This window comes from Lytechinus pictus, chromosome 6 (assembly GCF_037042905.1).
Source record: "Lytechinus pictus isolate F3 Inbred chromosome 6, Lp3.0, whole genome shotgun sequence".
Lineage (NCBI taxonomy): Eukaryota > Metazoa > Echinodermata > Echinoidea > Temnopleuroida > Toxopneustidae > Lytechinus > Lytechinus pictus.
The window spans coordinates 16752486-16771795 of record NC_087250.1 but is presented as its reverse complement, the minus strand read 5'-3'; the positions used below and the strand labels follow the sequence as shown (position 1 = coordinate 16771795).

At 35.8% G+C, this 19310-nt stretch overlaps 1 protein-coding gene across 2 annotated transcripts in view; it reads left to right on the top strand.

Annotated features, from left to right (window-relative positions):
• LOC129263737 (DNA-binding protein RFX6-like) overlaps positions 1-19310 on the top strand; it is a 40455-nt gene that overhangs the window by 14678 nt on the left and 6467 nt on the right. For both annotated transcript variants that reach the window (XM_064101057.1, XM_064101058.1), the window contains 8 exons: positions 2646-2707; positions 5354-5431; positions 5920-5947; positions 12430-12537; positions 13726-13803; positions 15175-15338; positions 16880-17039; positions 17661-17802. In XM_064101057.1, the coding sequence (XP_063957127.1) occupies positions 2646-2707; positions 5354-5431; positions 5920-5947; positions 12430-12537; positions 13726-13803; positions 15175-15338; positions 16880-17039; positions 17661-17802 (820 nt within the window). The remainder of the gene's footprint in view (positions 1-2645; positions 2708-5353; positions 5432-5919; positions 5948-12429; positions 12538-13725; positions 13804-15174; positions 15339-16879; positions 17040-17660; positions 17803-19310) is intronic.

Below are 19310 nucleotides of genomic sequence, written 5' to 3'. Positions count from 1 at the left end.
GGGTAATAATATCCAAGTCCTTTGGAAGCGCATATATAGAGACATTATTCATAATTGTGATATGCGCTATACAAGAACTGTTTATTATTATTATTATGAGTTATTTTCAAACTGACCATTTGGGTGTGGTGTTTTTTGTCCACATTCGGTCCACAAGCATCGGAGCAACATCAATTTTTTTTAATGATCAATGGACCTTTTTGCCGTTTGGTCAAAATTGTACTATCGGCTTTTTGGTGTAATCTAATTGATAAAACCTTATCTATCAGTACTAAAATCTCACCTTTTAAAAAGAAATTTTCCACAATACTTTTTGGAGCCTTTTTATACGCACTTACATATCTCTGCAAAGTTATCAAATTAGTACACTCGGTCCTTATGATCAGCAACGTTACCCAAATATTCACTAGGGTGCTCTGCAAAACTCTGGTGTTGATTTACCACCTGCCCGGAATATATATATGCCCACACCTGGGGAGCGTTTCATCAATATTTTCATCCGACAAGTTGTCAGATCTGACATCTTTCCATGATTTTGATTGGCAGAGAGGCACTGTTCCTATGGTAACTGTCGGATAAAATGGGACTTGTCGGATAAAACGTCCGACAAGTCCTTTCATGAAACGCCACCCAGAACATTATTGAAACAACACCAGTTTCAACCCGATGTTGTTTTAATACTAACTGGTGTTGTATAAACACCTAACGGGTGTTGGACCAAAACCAAACTGGTGTTGTTTAACACTTCTCTGATGGTGTGGAGATATATAGATACCGGGCTCTGGTGGTAAATCAACACCGGAGTTTTTGCAGTGTACATGTCATTGAAAGGAAATGCAGAAATTAATCATTTTGATTTTGTTTTTCAACATTTCAATTTGAAACCAATGAGTAAACTTTGAAATTACATTTGCTGTGTATCTATTTAAATCATTGCCATGTTTGTTTCTTGAATTTTGGCGAATAGTTTACATGACTCATTGTGGCGATAGGCAGGCGACAAAACAGCGGCACTGGCCTTTGAAAATCGAAAAAATATCCCCAATGATGACGACAAGTTGGCGAAATTCTTAAGCAAATTACTCCTAATAAAACATATAGTTTTCCCCTTTGGGTTCACCGTTATACTACACCGTGGTTTTTACTAGTAGTTGATCTATTTAGATATTGATAAATTTCCCTTTGGGTCTGAGTGTATCCGACATTGATAAGTAGCATTTATCGATATTTACATCTTGTAAGTAAACTTTGTTCTTGCCTGTATCTATTCAAGGCACGGATGGTAAATATAGGGCTGCATGTACATATATCATGACCTGGACAAAAACAATCAGGGTATATATCCGATATTACATAACAATGATACCGTTTTGCGTATACTTTGTCAAATGTTTGCGTCACGAAGAACTTTTCGTAGTTTTGTTGTCTAGACCCACTATTGTAAGATACTGGGCGGGTCTTGATGCCTAGCCCCAGCTCCGATTGATATTTTGTTTTACGAGTAATGGGATTCTGTTTTAAGATATTATGATTTTCTAGAAGTTCTGTTGAATGTCTTGGTGATTCTTCTGTTAGCATTCGCAATAAAATGACATCACAGGCCCTATTGATATTGATTGATTGCACATTTTGAGCCCACTCGCTTCGCTTGTATGACATTATTCAGAAATAATGCATCGTTTCCGGAACGTAACCTCTGGTAGATTTGTTTTAAGCTTTAATGTGCATTTCATATCTAGACGCCTTAGGTTGGCATGATAAACGATGCTGGCGTAAAGGTGGGAGGGGCTGAATTCGAAGCCATGGATCCCCAAAGTTTCATGACAAAAAATAACAAAATAAGGACAACAGGAAGGGGGAGTAAAAGTAAAACGTTGAAATATATAATTTCTCAAATGTTTTTTTTCTTCTCATTATCACTATAACAAATAAAATCGTGTCTAAAAAATAAGATAAAAAGGGGGGAAATAATCTTGTTCGCTTTGCTCGCTCGCAGCTTTTCAGAAATTAAGCCCTACACTGCATGTGTGGCCCCTTTAAAATTTAATTGCCCATGACGCCACTCATTTGCGGATAATCTATATAAAAATAGTCCAACGCATAGGCCTACGATTTTTAAAAAGTTTTCATGAAAAAAAGACTACGAATGCAGACTGGTTGTTTTTCATTGACTGCAGGCGGAATGTCATTTATATTGTCGTCATGTGAACAGTTCTAAACTACCCGTTTCTTATCATTGTGTTATACCAACAGTGAAACATTTGTAAATTGTCACCAACGTTACGTGTGATCTTCCCATTATATTTGGGGAAAACATTTGAATGCAACAGTTACATAATCGAAATAATTATATATGTATATATATATAATATGAACATATTTTCAAAATGATCTGAACGATTTAATGTATATTCTGACATTTTATATTTTGTGTTCATCTTCTCACCTGATCAATATTTGATTAACGGTGTTTTTATTGACGAGATTTATATTCAATATCTACATGTATCATCCCCTTTGATGCTTTTTGAAAATACCTATTTTTTATTTACACGTTAAATGTTGACTTACATAAACAATTCTGAACCTGGTGCAATTTTTTTATAGAAATGTAACAAATTTTATCTTTCTTCTTATACCTTCAGACAATTCGACAAAAATTTCCTAATTTGACAACAAGACGACTTGGAACAAGAGGGCATTCAAAGTAAGATATATATATATATATATACCATATAAATTTTTCGTCAAAAGAAAGGGAGAGAGAATTAAAGAGATATAGATGGAGAGGGGGGGGGGGGGGGGGTAGATAGAGTGATGCGGAGGAAACGGGCCTTCCTCAACTAATATGTCAGTAAACGATTGTTTGATCATTCATGATACTTTAGAACCAACACAAATACGACTTAATGTTGACATAGTGTAAAAAAATTGAAATTATCACAAAAATGATATTGATAATAATTTAATAAACATGTATATAACCTGAAATTGATAACAAAGACACTGTGAGAAATTTAAAAGCCTGATACCAGAATATAAAAATACACAAAAGAAATAAGTTAATCTAATAATTTAAGGGTAAATATCTATATTCATTTAAAGGACAAGTCCACCCCAATAAAAAGTTGATTTTAATAAAAAGAGAAAAAATCCCACAAGCATAACTGTACACTGAAAATTTCATAAAAATCGGATACAAAATAAGAAAGTTAAAACATTTTAAAATTTCGCTTAATTTCACAAAACAGTTAAATGCACATCCTGGTCAGTATGCAAATGAGGAGACTGATGACGTCATCCACTCACTATATTTATTTTGTATTTTATTATATGAAATATTCTAATTTTCTCCTCATTGTCAAGTGAAACAACAATTAATTCCTCTCTAAACATGTCGAATTAGTATTTTTATTACTATATGGTTCAGTGAAGTTGGTCCTCATTGTCAAATCTGTAAAAATAAAATATTGTATTGTATTGAGTGAGGGACATCGTCGACTGTCTCATTTGCATGATACTGAGTTGTGCATATCACTGTTTTATTTAAAACGTCCTAACGTCCTAAAATGTCCTAACTTTTTTTATTAAACATGCGATTTTGATGAAATTTTTAGCGTTATGCTAATTTGATTTTTCTTTATTTATTCAAATAAACCTTTTTTCTGGGTTAGACTTGACCTTTAAGAAAGAAAAATCTATTAGCACAGACGAAGAAAGGAAAAGGGGAAGAAGAAGAAGATAAAGAAGAAGAAGAAAAAAAAAAGAAGTAGGATGAGGAAGGGAAGAAGAAGAAGGAAAAGGAGAGGAATAATAATAAGAAAAAAACAAAAAAGATGACATGGAGAAGCCGGAGGAAAAATAAATCGATAAAAAAAACCGCGAGAAAAAAGATGAAGAAGGGGAGGGGGAGAAAGTAATGAATTGAAAAACAAGGGGAGGACGAGAAGATCTAATCGAAATGCCACCCAAAAACGCAAAAATCACAAGTTGTTATTAAAAATGTACATGATTCAAATGGCGTAGTAACAAATAAAAATCCAACAAAACAAAAGACAATTAGCAAACAAAAACAAGTCGTACTTACACACATGGCTATTACACGCATCAAGATAGTGTATAAATCACGCCAAACAAAAGGAACCACGTCATTTGTTGAACAGTATTTGTTTGGTAACTCTAATGTTATTTCGTAAATTCCTGTCTTATCAAACTTAACGACATTTTTAAACCGCGGTTAGGATTCTCATACCAAATTATCGGTTCTCATAAAATGCAGTCCACTTCTAAAGGTAAAGGCCGAAAACCGCCTCTGATAAAAACTTTTCATGGAGGGTACAAATTAAATTGTAAAATGATCAGGTGAAAAAAGACATTTACCACCATATGAACATGATAATTCATTGATCAATAAAAAAGATAATCAACTACGAAAGTAATAACTGAATAGTTCTCTTCATTATTGAACATGATGGTAGAGTCAAATAAAAATAGGAAGCATAAAATGTAAATGCAATTACAACATGTTTGGCTTCCCATAGTGTTATTACAAAGGTAGCCCAGGGCCGAAGCTAAACCGGACTTCATGATACGGGCAAATGAGTCTCCTTTCAACCGTGAGTAAAACACAAATCCCCGATTTAAGGAAAAATCATGTAAAGAACACATGGCCTGAGAAAGTATGTTCTACAAAATAATTTGTGTTAACGCCTGTATGATCAGGGGGGCGTTTCATCAACATTTTCGTCCGACAAGTTGTCAGATCTGACATCTTTCTCTGATGTTGATTGGCTGAGAGGTACTGTTACTATGGTAACTGTCGGATAAAACGTCCGACAAGTCCTTTCATGAAACGCCCCCCTGGAGGTTTTCTTTGAAATGATGTAAGGTTTGATTTGCGCCAGAGTAAGTCATGACTGCAATGAATGAATCCAGATGTAAATGGTGTCATAATCCTACAACGGTTGCATTAACATCTATTTCCAAACACCTCTTGAATAATTTACATTATAATTGTTAAACATTTTTAAGTATCAATTCTCAAGTTAATTTCATTGAAAAAATGTGTTTACTTACTCATGCAGGATTACGACATCATTGGCATTTTTATTCATTCATTGCGTACCGGTCATGCCCATCAAAATTTACTTCACTGCAAAGAATACTGATTATCAAAGCGTGACGACATACCACATAAATATTGTATCAAATTAGTTGGGAGAAAATACTCTTTCTAGCAATATAATGCGTTCATGACATATTTTTCACTAACTTTGGGGATTTGTAAGGTTTAATTTTTTTTTACTCACACTGTCTAATCCTTACACTAAACGTCGTATCATTCTCATTGCAGATATCATTACTACGGTATTGGCATCAAAGAGTCAAGTGCATATTATCATACTGTGTACTCTACAAAAGGACTAACCAGGTAGGATTTTGTTTTCTTTTTATCGCATAGTGATATTCACCTATAAAGATTATTCATTTACCTTTTTATGCTCTTTTCTTTTTACTAATTTATTTCAAAATTTATCTATGTAATAATTATTTGATTTTATCGTTTTATATATTTATTACTATGAATTTGGTATCTTCTTATTCATGAATTAATTTATTCAAATATAAACTAATTTATTAATTGATTTACTCAATTCGTCATCTACATATTCATTTATATCTAATTGTTTATGTATTTCACTAATTGAAAATGTATTCGCTCATTGTTTTTATTTATTCATTAATTTACTTCTTTATTCATTTAATTATTCATTTGTTTCATTTATCTTTTTATTCATTTATCAAACCACGCAGTGTCATAATATAGATGTAAAAGCACATTTCAAAATCAAGATTGCAATATTTGCGTTATTTACCATAATCATTTTTTTTTCACTTTACATCTCTTAACACGCATAGATTTTCCGGAGCAAGATTAAAGAGCGAGGTAAGACCGGATTCCCTAATAATCATTCACAAAATGTTCAAAAAATTATATTGCATTATATTCTTTTATAGGAATTCAACGATTGCTTTCTTTCATCCTTCTAATCATTGTTTTTGTTTGTTTTCACATCTACATAATATTGTTTTATTCCCGATATTCTGTCTATTTTTTTTTTTTTTTTTGGGGGGGGGTCGATTCATTTCATTATCCCTCTTTTCATCATTTCCTGCTTCTTCTCCTTTTTTCTTCTTCTCCTTCTAGCTTTTCTTCTCCTCCTCCCCCTTCTTCTTCTTAATCATCATCATCGTCATCATCATAATTATCTTCTTCTTCTCCTTCTTGTTATCTCGTATATTATCCCCCGTCCTGAGTCCTAGATTAATTGTTTTAGCGAAAAATAGCAAAATATTGTAATCGTCGAGATGAGCTTGTTCATCACACTCAACCATTGTATATTAACCGAGGGAAGCATATTGTTTACCGAAGCCCTCACGGAGCTCGTGTATCAGGGCTCTAGCAAACAAAGACCCCGAGAGCTTAGGCGGCTATAACAGCGGGTCAGCGTAGGTATTTCCTGAGGAGCGAAGTATAACGGATGGAGACTTAAGTAGTTTAAAGAGCCCATATCAACGATCTGTCGTCTTAAATTGTTTTACTTATCCCCTCTTTGTTCATTCGTTCAATGTTTGGGTGGAAGTTAACCTAATCATTTCCTTCTATAACCCAAGCATGGAAATGAAACGACGGGGCCTACGCCTAGTGCTGAATAAAACTTGTGAGAGAAACATAATAAACAAATTTTATTGTATCACTTCATTTTTTTTAAGAGACATGCTTTCGCACAAAATTTTTATTTTTGAACTACATGTATACATATGGATGTAACATAATGACATTTTAATTTAACAAGTTAAAGAAAGAGACCACTTAGTAAAAAAAAAATGGTAAGGGGATTACTTTGCGTTTAAGGTTCATTATGTATTTCAATTTAAATTTCTTCCATTATTCATTTATTCTGCAGTTTCATTTTGCATGTAATCATTTCATTGTATTATTATCAATGGCGTAATGTTCCAAAGATTCTGACGGGGGCTAGACATGGATTTTCGGGCTAAAAGTTCTACAAAGCTACGACTGTGTAAGTAAAATTCGTCTTTCTAACATGTTTAATAGAAATAAACTTTGTTACAGATTTTGATATAATATTCAGATAGAGATAGTCAATTTCTCCCTTTTCCTTTCCTTATCTTTCGTTTTTCATGGTCGTGAATCTTTTTGAGGCATTCCCCATCTGTATATCAGTGATTGTCATTATTTCATTGTATTATTTTATTCATTAATTTATTTACGCAACTGGTGGTGGTGGTGGTGATTTTTTACCTGAGTGCTAAGAAAGCATGAATGCTTGTAAGCAAGCAACCAGAGGACCGACGGCTTAAGGTCCTCTCCGAAGGACCTGGTACTGAGGATTAATGCCTTACCAAAAGGCACTAGCGCGCCAAGTGAGAATCGAATCCAGGTCACCGGAATACGAATCCCCGCTCTACCGACTGAGCTATCACGCCTCCAAACAAAACGCCACCATTTGGAATTGGACAGAGGAAGAAAATTGGAAGGCACACTGTCCTCCGTGCAGGTTCCCCCATGCATACACGCCACGCATGCACACGATACGTGTGTTATCCAATTAAGATATTAACCTGTTTAAGTTCGGAGGTTAATGACGTAAATTACGTAATCACATCCATGTCCATACTCGGTGGTATCCTAGTAATAAACTACTACAGACACATTTTATATTAAGAAAATGGAGGGGGGGGGGGGCATGCAGTTTATGAAGCAAGCCGGCATATACCAGGAGGGGGAAGGGGTGTTAGGACTTCGATGTATAACCACCTAGAAGTTTCAAAATCAAGAAAAGATAGGTAAAGAGAAGCAGAAGAATTGAACCCTTTGATTGAAAACCCTGGCTACGGGGCAGCAAAATAATGTGATACCTCCTCCAAACAGTCCTTTTACACAAAAAATATATTATGTTATTCCTTTTTAAAATGGAGTCAGGCTCGTTCTTGAGTACGGTGACAGAGCGAAGAGAGTGACAAATTTTGATTGAAAGATTAGACCAGAGATATAAGAGTAGTCATGTAGGCCTTCAGATTCCATATTGTCTGCTATTATGCGTTTCTAATTATGTAAGTAGGCTGTTGTGGTGTACAACATAATGTAATATTTTTTCCCCTGGAATTTCTCTGTATTCTATATTTTCCCAAACTGAAATATGAGATTTCTAGAATTTGGAATTTCGTAATGATTTTTTTCCCACGGGGACACGAAATATAAGCGTCGGCGTCACCCCAGAAGAATATTATCCTAGAATAAAGTTTGGCCTGCAGAGCAACGAAAGCTATACCACTATTATTATTATCATTATTATTTTGTATTTCCAACTTTAGTAGGCTGTTTTACCTGAGTTGAAATTTGTAATACTACATTTCCTTTCTTATTTGTTAAATGTTCAATTATATTAATGTAAGTTACTTATTTGTTTTGTAAAGCGCTATCTGAATATTGTAATTATTATTAGAAGTAAAAGTTCCAATATAGCTAAACTTACGCCAAAAGCGTCTGAAACTTTGGACCATTAATCAAAACATTTATATTTTGATCATAATGGTGATATCGATGGGGATGATGATAATGTTAATGATGGAGATGGCGTCCATGATGATCGTTATTAGCATAACTACGATTATCTACATTTTATCATTGGGATTTCTAAATCAGTCATGATTAAATTCGAACTTAATACTAGTATTCTGATTTTCATTATAACCATAATCATCGCGAACATCGATCTGTCACCATTCATCAGTAATCAAACTGACTGTTTTATAGTCTGAGTTTTATATATTTCCAAAGTAGTTCACCTAATTCAAAAGAAATTTACAGATGAGTTTGCAGGCTATGTACAGCAATTTCACGAGGTTTCCTCTCTTAATCTGAGGGGGGGGGGGGGGCGACCCTCACCCATAGACTGCTGTACAATACTCACAATTCACAGGGGGGAGGCTTGTTCCTAGACCTTTATCGTCGTCACGCGACAAACCTATGCATCATTATACTTCGGCTTTAACTGGGAGACGGAGAACGCATACCATTGTCAGGTTTTCGACTGCACCGGTATCCCCGAAACCGTTGCATCGAAACGCCGTCACTACTCCTGGCAATGGATGCACGCACGGCTATGAGAAAACTTGCAGCTCCGAGAAAGGGATTTGCCATGGTAGCTCGGTAACGGAACGTTGTGTACCATGCGGGCTATGGCGGGTCTTCGTGTTATGGTTGCTTGCAAAATGATGGTTGCTTAGCTTAAGAAGCATGTTGCCCATCATCAATGAGTGAATGCCCTCAAAATGTACATAAATTGCACTAATGGGGGATTTCCCTTTCTACCATTTACGATCATCCAAGCTTTGCTGATGTTCAGAGTCATACACGTTTACAGAGTTGGCCCTATATGTGCCATGCTCGGGGTGCCATGGGACCTATGACCGAATAAAATGAATTATCTAGTTTGTATAAAGATGAGCCTAACCAACTCGCAACGTGAAATGATCCAATTAAGCAAAGTAACATGTTTGGAGTATTTTCATGCCTTGACTATGAATGCAAACTTAGTCGCACTGTACAGTGAGAATAATAAGCCATTTTTTCATCAGCGAAGAAGATAGGCGTCGGTGAAATTTTGAATAATAATAATGTTATGAATTCTTATATTGCCTAGTTATCATTTGGAGAACATACTCTATAGCGTTGGCATGGTTGGAGGCTTGCAAAAACACCAAAGTTGGCGGGGTGGGAGCTGGCCATGCAAAAAATACAATCAGTCATGCACCCTTACGTTTTTGTACACGGTTTTGTGAAAAGATGGTGGCAGAAGCCCCAAGTCCCCCTGCCTGGTTCTGAGGTCCTTGTGATGATCGTCATCCTTACCATCATTTGGTAGTCACTAATTAGTAAAAATGTTTTTTTTTTAATATGAACAAATTAACATACTAAGAAGTTTCAAGAAAAGTTCTTGAAATATGACAGGTTAACCCCTCTTGAGGGAAAATTTAAAAACAACGTCGTATATTGTGGATTTTAGCATTTAGATGAATTTGGGGAGGGGGTTTGGGTCGATTCACCCATCTGCCCCCCCCCCTTTTTTCTCTCCATCATGTCCATAATTCTCTGAGCTCAAGTTTTCGTGATATCTTTTCTCTTCCCTTTTTCATGTATATCTCTTAAAACCCGGTTCCACTGCACTTACGGATGCAAAGGGATGTAAAACGTTAAACCATCTTGCCATCCATTGGAAAATGCTTTGCATCCGTTATCATGGTTATGTACGCATTGCATACGTGTTTCATACGCTCTATCCATCGAGCATTCGTCCAACGTGATTTCATCCGCGCAAAAAGTTTTGAGTTGCAAATAACTTTAAGAACGGATGAACTCTCCACCGTGTACGATGTAAATCCAGAACATGACTGGCAACAAACGTCTCACGTCCGTTTTCATCCGTTAAACGTCCGCTTTATCCTCTGGGCATCCTCGCAACTCACAGCCACTGTAGTTGTATTACGGAAAGAATGATGACAGACAAGGTACATGGAGCGTCTATACATCGTTAGTTGCCCGGAAATAGAAAGGATGTAAGCGTATGTATATCTCGTATATAACGTACTCAACCCCCCCCCCTCCCGGTAACCCCTTCGAAGCTGTCATCCACTTCCATCCGCCAGCATGGCCAGGTTTCCTATGACCATTCGTTTAACATCCCCGATCCCCGCTATATACTACCCATGTCCGTTCTTTTCCGTTGTCTTTCGGGCAAATATTTCCCGAATTTTGTCCATTTCTGGGGCGGATGAAAACGGATGGAACCACCCCCGAAATTTTGCTCGTCCGCTGTGTCCTTTATGAATATACGTTTTGTGTCATTTGGTCAGTGGGACCAGGCCTTTACCATACTTTTTAGAAAGAGATATACATGAAAGAGGAGAGGATATCAAGAAAAAAATCGTTCTATTTTAATCATGCTCCTGTGTATAGATATTTTATCATTTTCCTAATACATACACGCGTGCTTCTTATTTCAGCAAGATTTTCATTAAAATCAATAGACATGCATGTCCTCAAAGTGATATAATGCTTTCCTAACATCTAACAACATTACACATGCTTCAACCCCATCACCTTAAATGGGCGGAATCGTACAGCTTTATTGCTATATTCATCTGCTCCAAGCAAACACATCGGGACAAATTCCAGGCTGTAAATTACTCCTTTTTGACACAGCTCTCTCGAATGAATAATTGCGCCAAATTGGCCTCTTTGCTTTTTCCTTTTCCAGTTCTTTCGGCCTACTTTTTGCGCGCCTTCGTCGTCAGCCTAGCGCGGTAACATTGGCATGTGTCGTTTTTAATGCAGGGTCGTTGTGCAGGGAACCACATGTCGCGTTTCATTAAAACGCTATCCGTCATCCTCAAAAAGATTGGTTTATGTACCGAGTTGATCGAAGGGAATTAAACCCGAGTTATAAATTTACTAAATGATGTTCATTTCCCTTTCTTTTTTTTTGTCGAGAGTTCATCAAACTCCACACTTCCTTCAGAAACATTTCCAAGAAAATCCTTTTTTATGTTTTTTTTTTTAAGTCTCGTATCTATCAATGTGTGTCAACTATATTAACAGTATTTCAATTCAATAATATCCATGATATCAGTAACGATTCATACGTCATTCTGTGGGTCGCGATTCTGTTTAAATAATCAAGATCTGGTATAATCTTCGCAACGTGTATATAAGGGGGTTATTTGTATGTATAAATACAAATCTACATTTGAATATCTGTTCGTTTTCAATGTATCCGAGTATTATATTAATGTAAAATCGAAAGGCTGTAATAAGTATTGAAACAAGATTACAAGAATTTATAGATTCCTCCGGTTTTTCACTAAATTTCAGAGTTACTTTTACGCATTGAAATACGTGTTACATCTCGGTATGGGTTCCATTTTGGTATTTCTGAAGGGCCCTTTTACTAAATAACATGACATTATGTTAAAAAGGTAATAAAACCAGCACTCCCAATGATTTAATAATAAATATATGAATGATAAATATCAACTGGGAGCAATATCCTCCCTTTTTAGATCGCCACGAATTAGTGGTGCAATGAACAATAATAATACTAATAATCATTACAAATAAATAAATATATTGAAGGCGCCAGATACTGGAGCAAAAGTTTTAAAATGATGCAAGCGAAAGAGAAACAATTTTCATTCTTGATTACATAGAATCAATATTTTGGTTTCCCCTTCCTATCTTTCTCTTTTTTCTTGATCGTGAAACTTTTAGCGGCCATGCACCCATCTGTACGCAAGTGTCATGAATGTTAATAATTTTGTAATTATTATTGTATTCTATGACAGGGCGGTTTCACCCGGAAGTATTCACTGTCATCCAAGACAGGGACACTCCTACCAGACTTCCCGGATGCTCAGCACATGGCACTTCCATTCGCTCTGTCTGCGGAGAGGGTAGGATATATATATATTATTTATGTGATATATATATATATATATATATATATGAATGTGAGGTTAAACATGTACAACAGCTTTGGCAACTCTTTTATTTAATTATTGTAAAGAAATTGATGAAGTGGTCTGTGGTCTAGTGGTTAAGGCACCGGCGTTCAAAGCTGGGGGCCCGGGTTCGATTCCCGGCAGATACATTTTTTCGGCATCACCAATTTTTCCAAAAGGGTAGATAGCTCTGGGGAACCTTGATTTAAGCTACGTCTACCATTGTTCTCTTCATCCATTTCTTTACAATAATTAAATAAAAGAGTTGCCAAAGCTGTTGTACATGTATAACTTCACATTTGAATACTTTCTCCCATACGTGTACTGTATCAAAGCAATAGCTTTGATCCAGCTGAAGCATGGCAGCTTGTCATTGTTCGAAACCCACCTTCACCCGACAAAGGAAATTATAATTGGTATAGTGTCGAAAATCTGTCTATCTGACGGTCAATCGGATCGGGGTCGCCCTAGCCACTAACCCGTCTCTGTGGTTTAGTGGTTAAGGCACCGGCGTTCAAAGCTGGGGGCCCGGGTTCGATTCCCGGCAGAGACATTGTTTCGGCATCACCAATTTTTCCAAAAGGGTAGATAGCTCTGGGGAACCTTGATTTAAGCTACGCCTACCATTGTTCTCTTCATCCATTTCTTTACAATATATATATATATATATATATGTATATATAGTTTTTTTTATCATCTATTTATATTTTATTCATTTATTCAGAACTTATTTTTTATCAATCTTATTGCTTAGTTTTTGTTATTTTTTTATTCGATTAAAGCATACTAAATTGTTAATAATATCTCATCGGTTGTCTGTGTTATTCACCAAATTGGCAAAAATAATCATTTTTTTCAAGCAAACCTGCCCAATTTACCATTGTTACTATATTATGGGAGCCTATTTATTATGCAAAGCTGCTATTTTTTTTTGCATTGATTGACATTGAAAATAAAACAGTCTTAAATAATCACTGCAAAAATCACTTGCTTACTAACTGCAGTAAATACGCAAGTGAGCAGTTCTAGCAAACGAATTACAAAAAAAAAAGTTCTCATATTCCTTGTTCTTGATTTCTGAAAGTGTGAATTAAAGTAATTGGTAAATGATCATTGTCCGTTTTCTCTGTTTTCGTTCAGGTTGACACTCTTCTTGTGATGTACAAAACACACTCTCAGTGCATATTAGACACAATCATTAACTCAAGCTTTGATGAGGTAACATAACAATAGAGTACTGAAGTGTGACGTCGGTTGCCATGGTGTTCTGGCGGGCTGGTTCTAAACAGAGTCGCAGCTGACGGTCGTCTGTACACATTTGTATTTGCAACTGACTTTGGCTCGTCTGAAAAATAGGTTGCAAGCGATGAAATTTCAATAGCAGCCATATTATCCTATGAGAAAGACACGCTTTCATTCCAGGCTCATTTGTTTAGATCAGGTCGCCATGACACCATGGCAACTGACGTCATCGCTTCGGTACTCTATATAGTCCTTTATCTTAACTTTATCCAGTGGGTTTAATAACCTCAGCTCAAGTCCTCAGCTACTCAAACCTGGTCAGATTCATTACCGACAATGCAACAATTATTGGTAGTGTAGTCTGTAGATCCACTTGAGTAATAAAACACTTATCATACTCTATAAATTCATGTGGCGATAATTGTAATACCAATTAGCCAAACAGGCACCTTTCCTGTAGAAAACATTTCGGTTTCTTTAAATACAACTAAAATGATATGGTTATTTTTAATATCCCCTGTATTACTAATGGTTTTATCGAAAAAGAAAAAAAAAATAATACTAGTTATTAGGTAACAAACAGTACACAAGAGACAACACAGTGTTGCATGGTCAGTTCGCTCTCCCGAAAGGATTCAATATTGATGCATGACTCTGTCCTAGGAAACATTTATGTTTTCTAATCTGCAAGTGAAAACTAAACTCCAATTAGTGGAATCGAGTCTACAAACTCGTGTGGTCCAGTGGTTAGAGCGTTGGACTCACAATCGCAAGGTTGGTAGAATCCCCACTCTGCCATTGTCTACACTTTGATAAAAAAAGACCCGAGAGTAATATCTGTCATTCTATAACTTCAGCCACCATGAATGATTAACCTAGATGTAAAATGCTTCCTATTTTGGTTATATACCAGCTTGGCGTTTACCAGCAAAAAAGTTGTCCTGCCAAGTTCCTAAGGGAGTTACCATAAACAGAAATAGAATCAGAAACATTGGATGATGCTATGTCTGGTTAGCCTCTGGAAATGATAAAACATACAGGACTGAATAAAATGAGAAAACAAGAAAATTAAACAAGGGGTGGTTTGATTTGTCTTATTCTTTCAAGTATACTTATAGTACTTTTTTTTTACTTTTTTTTTACAAGTGCACACCTAGTTACCAATAATGGTTATAGCATTTCCATTTATTTGAAAGCAGGATAAAAGAGCATTGTAGATTAAATGCCTTGCTCCAAGGGATCGAACCCTGGACTTTCCATGTAGAGTCAGGCGCCTTAGACCACGCGGCCATGGCACCTTTTTCAATCGACCTGTCACATCCTTTGGTTTTATCTATACCTAAATAGATCCAGAACTTTCTGCTGCATTTCTGGCAAGGCATGCCCGATCACCTTCAGCCGTTGCTCGATAACCCGATCATGATTGATCTCATCTGTATCTGTGATTCCATACTGTACAAGACTGTGATTGATATTCTTATCCCAGCTACCATGCAGGAAATGCCTGAAAGGTAAGTTAATGAGGAATTTTCTACCGTTTGCGACTTAGGAGCACTCAAGAACACAGTAAATGTATATGCTTTTCATGACAAAACAAAAAGGCAACAACCAAGAAGTCATTATAGGAAATTGGAGAGTCAAAGCAGCAGTTTCATCCTTGACTCTGAACAAACAACAAATTTGGATTTTTTTTTCAGCTCCGAAACTTAGAATAAAACTACTGTTCTAGTTCACCAATTTTTGACAAAGGCATTCCAGCTGTTCTTTGTCATTTGATGCGCATTTTCAATACATTTACTTTATTCTCGAACCCTCCGTGCTTCACAGCGCAAAAACTCCCTAATCAATGTTTGAGTACATCGCACAAATAAAATATTTCTAAGTGCTCTTTAATACTCTGGTTAAAGAAAGGGGTTTAAATTTGTATTCTACTTTGTTAAATAAATAGAACGAATCTGGGTTAATATTGATATGATCTTATGTTTCGAGCAATAAGTGAAATAGTTATTGTATATATATATACAGTGCGTCCCACAAAAAACGAAACCGAGATTTATCGATGATTTATCATAACTTAAACATAAATAAAATAGACAAATGACCTACCATTGTAAAGCTTTAATAGGATCTCTTCTTTCATCTGAAATTATTTAGATTATTTCTCATTCGCACATGAGTGAGCAAAAACAATTTGAAAAGGGGACACCAAAAAGTCATTTGGCGGGCTGTATCTTGGTTTAAAAAAGAAAACCAAATTTTAAAAAAGTTCAATATCTGCTCTTTAATTTGATACCTCATTTACAGAAAATGGTCAAGAAATAACAAAGTTCTGGTTATTTGAAATAAGGCTTGAATTTCAATAATTTCATAACATGGAAGAGGTTTTACAGGCTAGCGTTCAAACTCACTTGACACTCCGTTTTGTTGACGATCAGCCATGCATGAAGTCTTTTGTTAACCATGCGATAGCTTCTGTAGGAAACCGGTGAAAACACGTTTATTTGATAAAATTATGGAAATACAAGCATTGTTTCGAGGGAATATAACTTTTTTACTTCTTGACCATTTTTTGTGATTGAGGTATCAAATAAAAGAGCAGATATTGAACTTTTTAGGCATGTGATTTTCTTTTTTAAATTCAGATAACCCCCGCCAAATGAGTTTTTGGTATCCTTTCTTCAAATTGTTTTTGCTCACTCATGCGGGAATGAGGAATAATCTAAGTAATATCAGATGAAAGAGGAGATTCTAAGCTTTACATTGGTAGGTAATTTGTCTATTGTATTTGTGATTAAATTATGATAAATCATCGCTTAATCTCGGTTTCGTTTTTTCGGGTATGCACTCTATGTATATATACATACATATATATATATATATATATATATATCTTTTTTGAGGGGGACCCCTAAACGTAATATTTTTCATCTAGATTCAAACATGATTCCTTGTGCATTCAGGACCCAAAATAGCCCCCCCCCCTTCTATACCAAAATGATAATTGCCCTTTATAATTATAAGACAACTTGATTTTCAATCTCCTTACACACAGTTTACTGACAGATATCCGACGTTTCACTCGGCAATGGGAGATATGGATGACGTCATCACTTGAAAACCTTCCAGATGCGCTCAAAGAATCCAAGATGACAGTGGCTAGACGTTTCATCCAGTCGCTTAAAAGACAATCATCGTTCCTTCATTTAGCTCAGGTAGGACTTAATTATTTAGTTTTGTTGTACTGGAGAATAGTATTAGCGTTTAAGCCTACATGAATTAACCCATACATTTTCTCACAGGGTTGGGGCAATATAATATAATAATAATAATAACAATAGCAGTATATTTACCCAGGGTAGCCACTTCAGTTCCGAAAACTCTTCTCCCAGCGGGCCCTGCTGTTATTACCCCGGCTTTAGCTGGGCTGCCTAGGCGCTCAATCATTCAAGAAATTAATCCTGACGGGTACCCATTCACCTCACCTGGGTCGAGTGCAGCAGTGTGGATTAATTTCTTGCTGATGGAAAACACGCCATGGCTAGGATTCAAACCCACGACCCTCTGTTTGAAAGGCAAAAGTCAGAACCACTAGACCTCGACACGTCCACAATACATGCAAGACAATTCCTACAGACAAAGCCTTTGAACTTCTTTTATTAATAATTTGAAAGTGAAGCATTTGTTGGAAGTTTAGAAAAGAATGCAATGGAAAAAATAGGATTGGAAAATTCCAGGGGTTTGGTGAGGGGAGCACAATTACCAGTCACCAACCCCTGCTGTGTACCTCCAACACAGGAAGCTTTCACTTTACGCTTGCATTTTTTTTTCTCCAGACTGCTCGTCCAGTCCTCTTCGACCAACAGCTCGTAGATCAGATGATCGAGGATCTTGAGAAAGTTGATCTTTGCTCTATCGGATCTCAGGCAATGCTGTCTGTCTCACAAGATGAAGCAGATTCCGAATTGAACACAGAATGTAAGATTAATTTTCATCCTCATACACAATCATTTTTTTTTAATAGTGTTAATTGTTCCTTTGGGCACATTCAGGTCTAGTTGGTATTGCAAAAAAATATTTGCAATTGATTACAAAATTTTCTTCCCAAATTAAAAATTGACAAATCAAACTTAACTTCTTGTTTCAAAAAACAAACCAGCAAATGAGTGCAAATTTTCTAATAATCTCAGAACGTGTGATTGGGTTTACAGCCCAAAATTGACTTGTGATTGATTGAAAGTTTCTTGCAATACCCTATAAAAATATTGGGAACAGGTTAATATTAACTTTGTTTGTTTGGATCCCAAGTAATGCTGTTTATCACTCAAGAAGAAGTAAATTTAGAGTTGAATACAAAATGTAAGATCCAAATTCGCCAGCATTATCTATTTTTTCTTTATTTTCTCATTGATTCTCAACTAAGTTTAGTTCCATGTGTGTCTGTAACAAGGCTGTTCTATTTCAATTAATGCTAAATGTTGGTGAAGGTCCCCGAGTGACGATTGAGTGCACTAAACACAGAATATAAGATTAACCTGTATAGTCCGACTAGCTGCAGAATTATTAACTTTATATTTACGCGAGAGAAATTCATGCAGAACCTTGTTTCAATTTCTTGACTTTCATATAATTAATAGGTTGCCAAAGTGACGACGTCATAAAAAAAATTATGTTTCATTTCAGTATTTTTTATTTTATACCTCGACAGGGCAAGATAAAAAATACCAACTAGCAAAATTTTGTGGAATTTGGTTCATGGGGGCCTTAGATATGAATACATACTTAGCCCCTTCGAAGTCAATGTATTCATGAGGTCATATCTAAGGCCCCGATGAATCTATTCCCACCAAATTTGGGGTGTGGAGGTTTTTCATCATGCTCAACCGAAATGTGGTATAAAACAAGGTATAATACCCCCCCCCCAAAAAAAAAAATATATATTGAAGGCGTCACACTTCGGTACTCTACACTACACGCCATGTATGTATAACCAAGTTCACATTGTGGTTTTTTAAAGACTTTTCTTCTGTGGTAAGTTCATATCTTAGGTAGACAAGAGTTAGTCAAATCACACTCACACAAATATTCAAACAAAATACTCTCTCATACATAAGACACAGGAAACTCTATCAAAGAAAGAAAAGAAATAACAAAACATTAATACATGCCGCCCCCCATAAACGCAATGACAAAATACAGCAATAAACACTCAACTCTCCTAAAACTGTACGCCCACAAAAACAAATAATACAATACAGAACCATATAAAAAACTACACATATATAAACCAACACTCTGTAATACACATAAACATTCCTATGTACAAAGACGCACATCACATACACAAAGGAAACACAAAGTCCTTCATATATACTGTATGTATGATCTTAAAATATGATCATTGAACAAATCCATCAATTCTGTCATTTCTCAAACCAAATCTGTCAAACCAAAATCTATTAAAGGCACATCTTGCCTTTGATTTC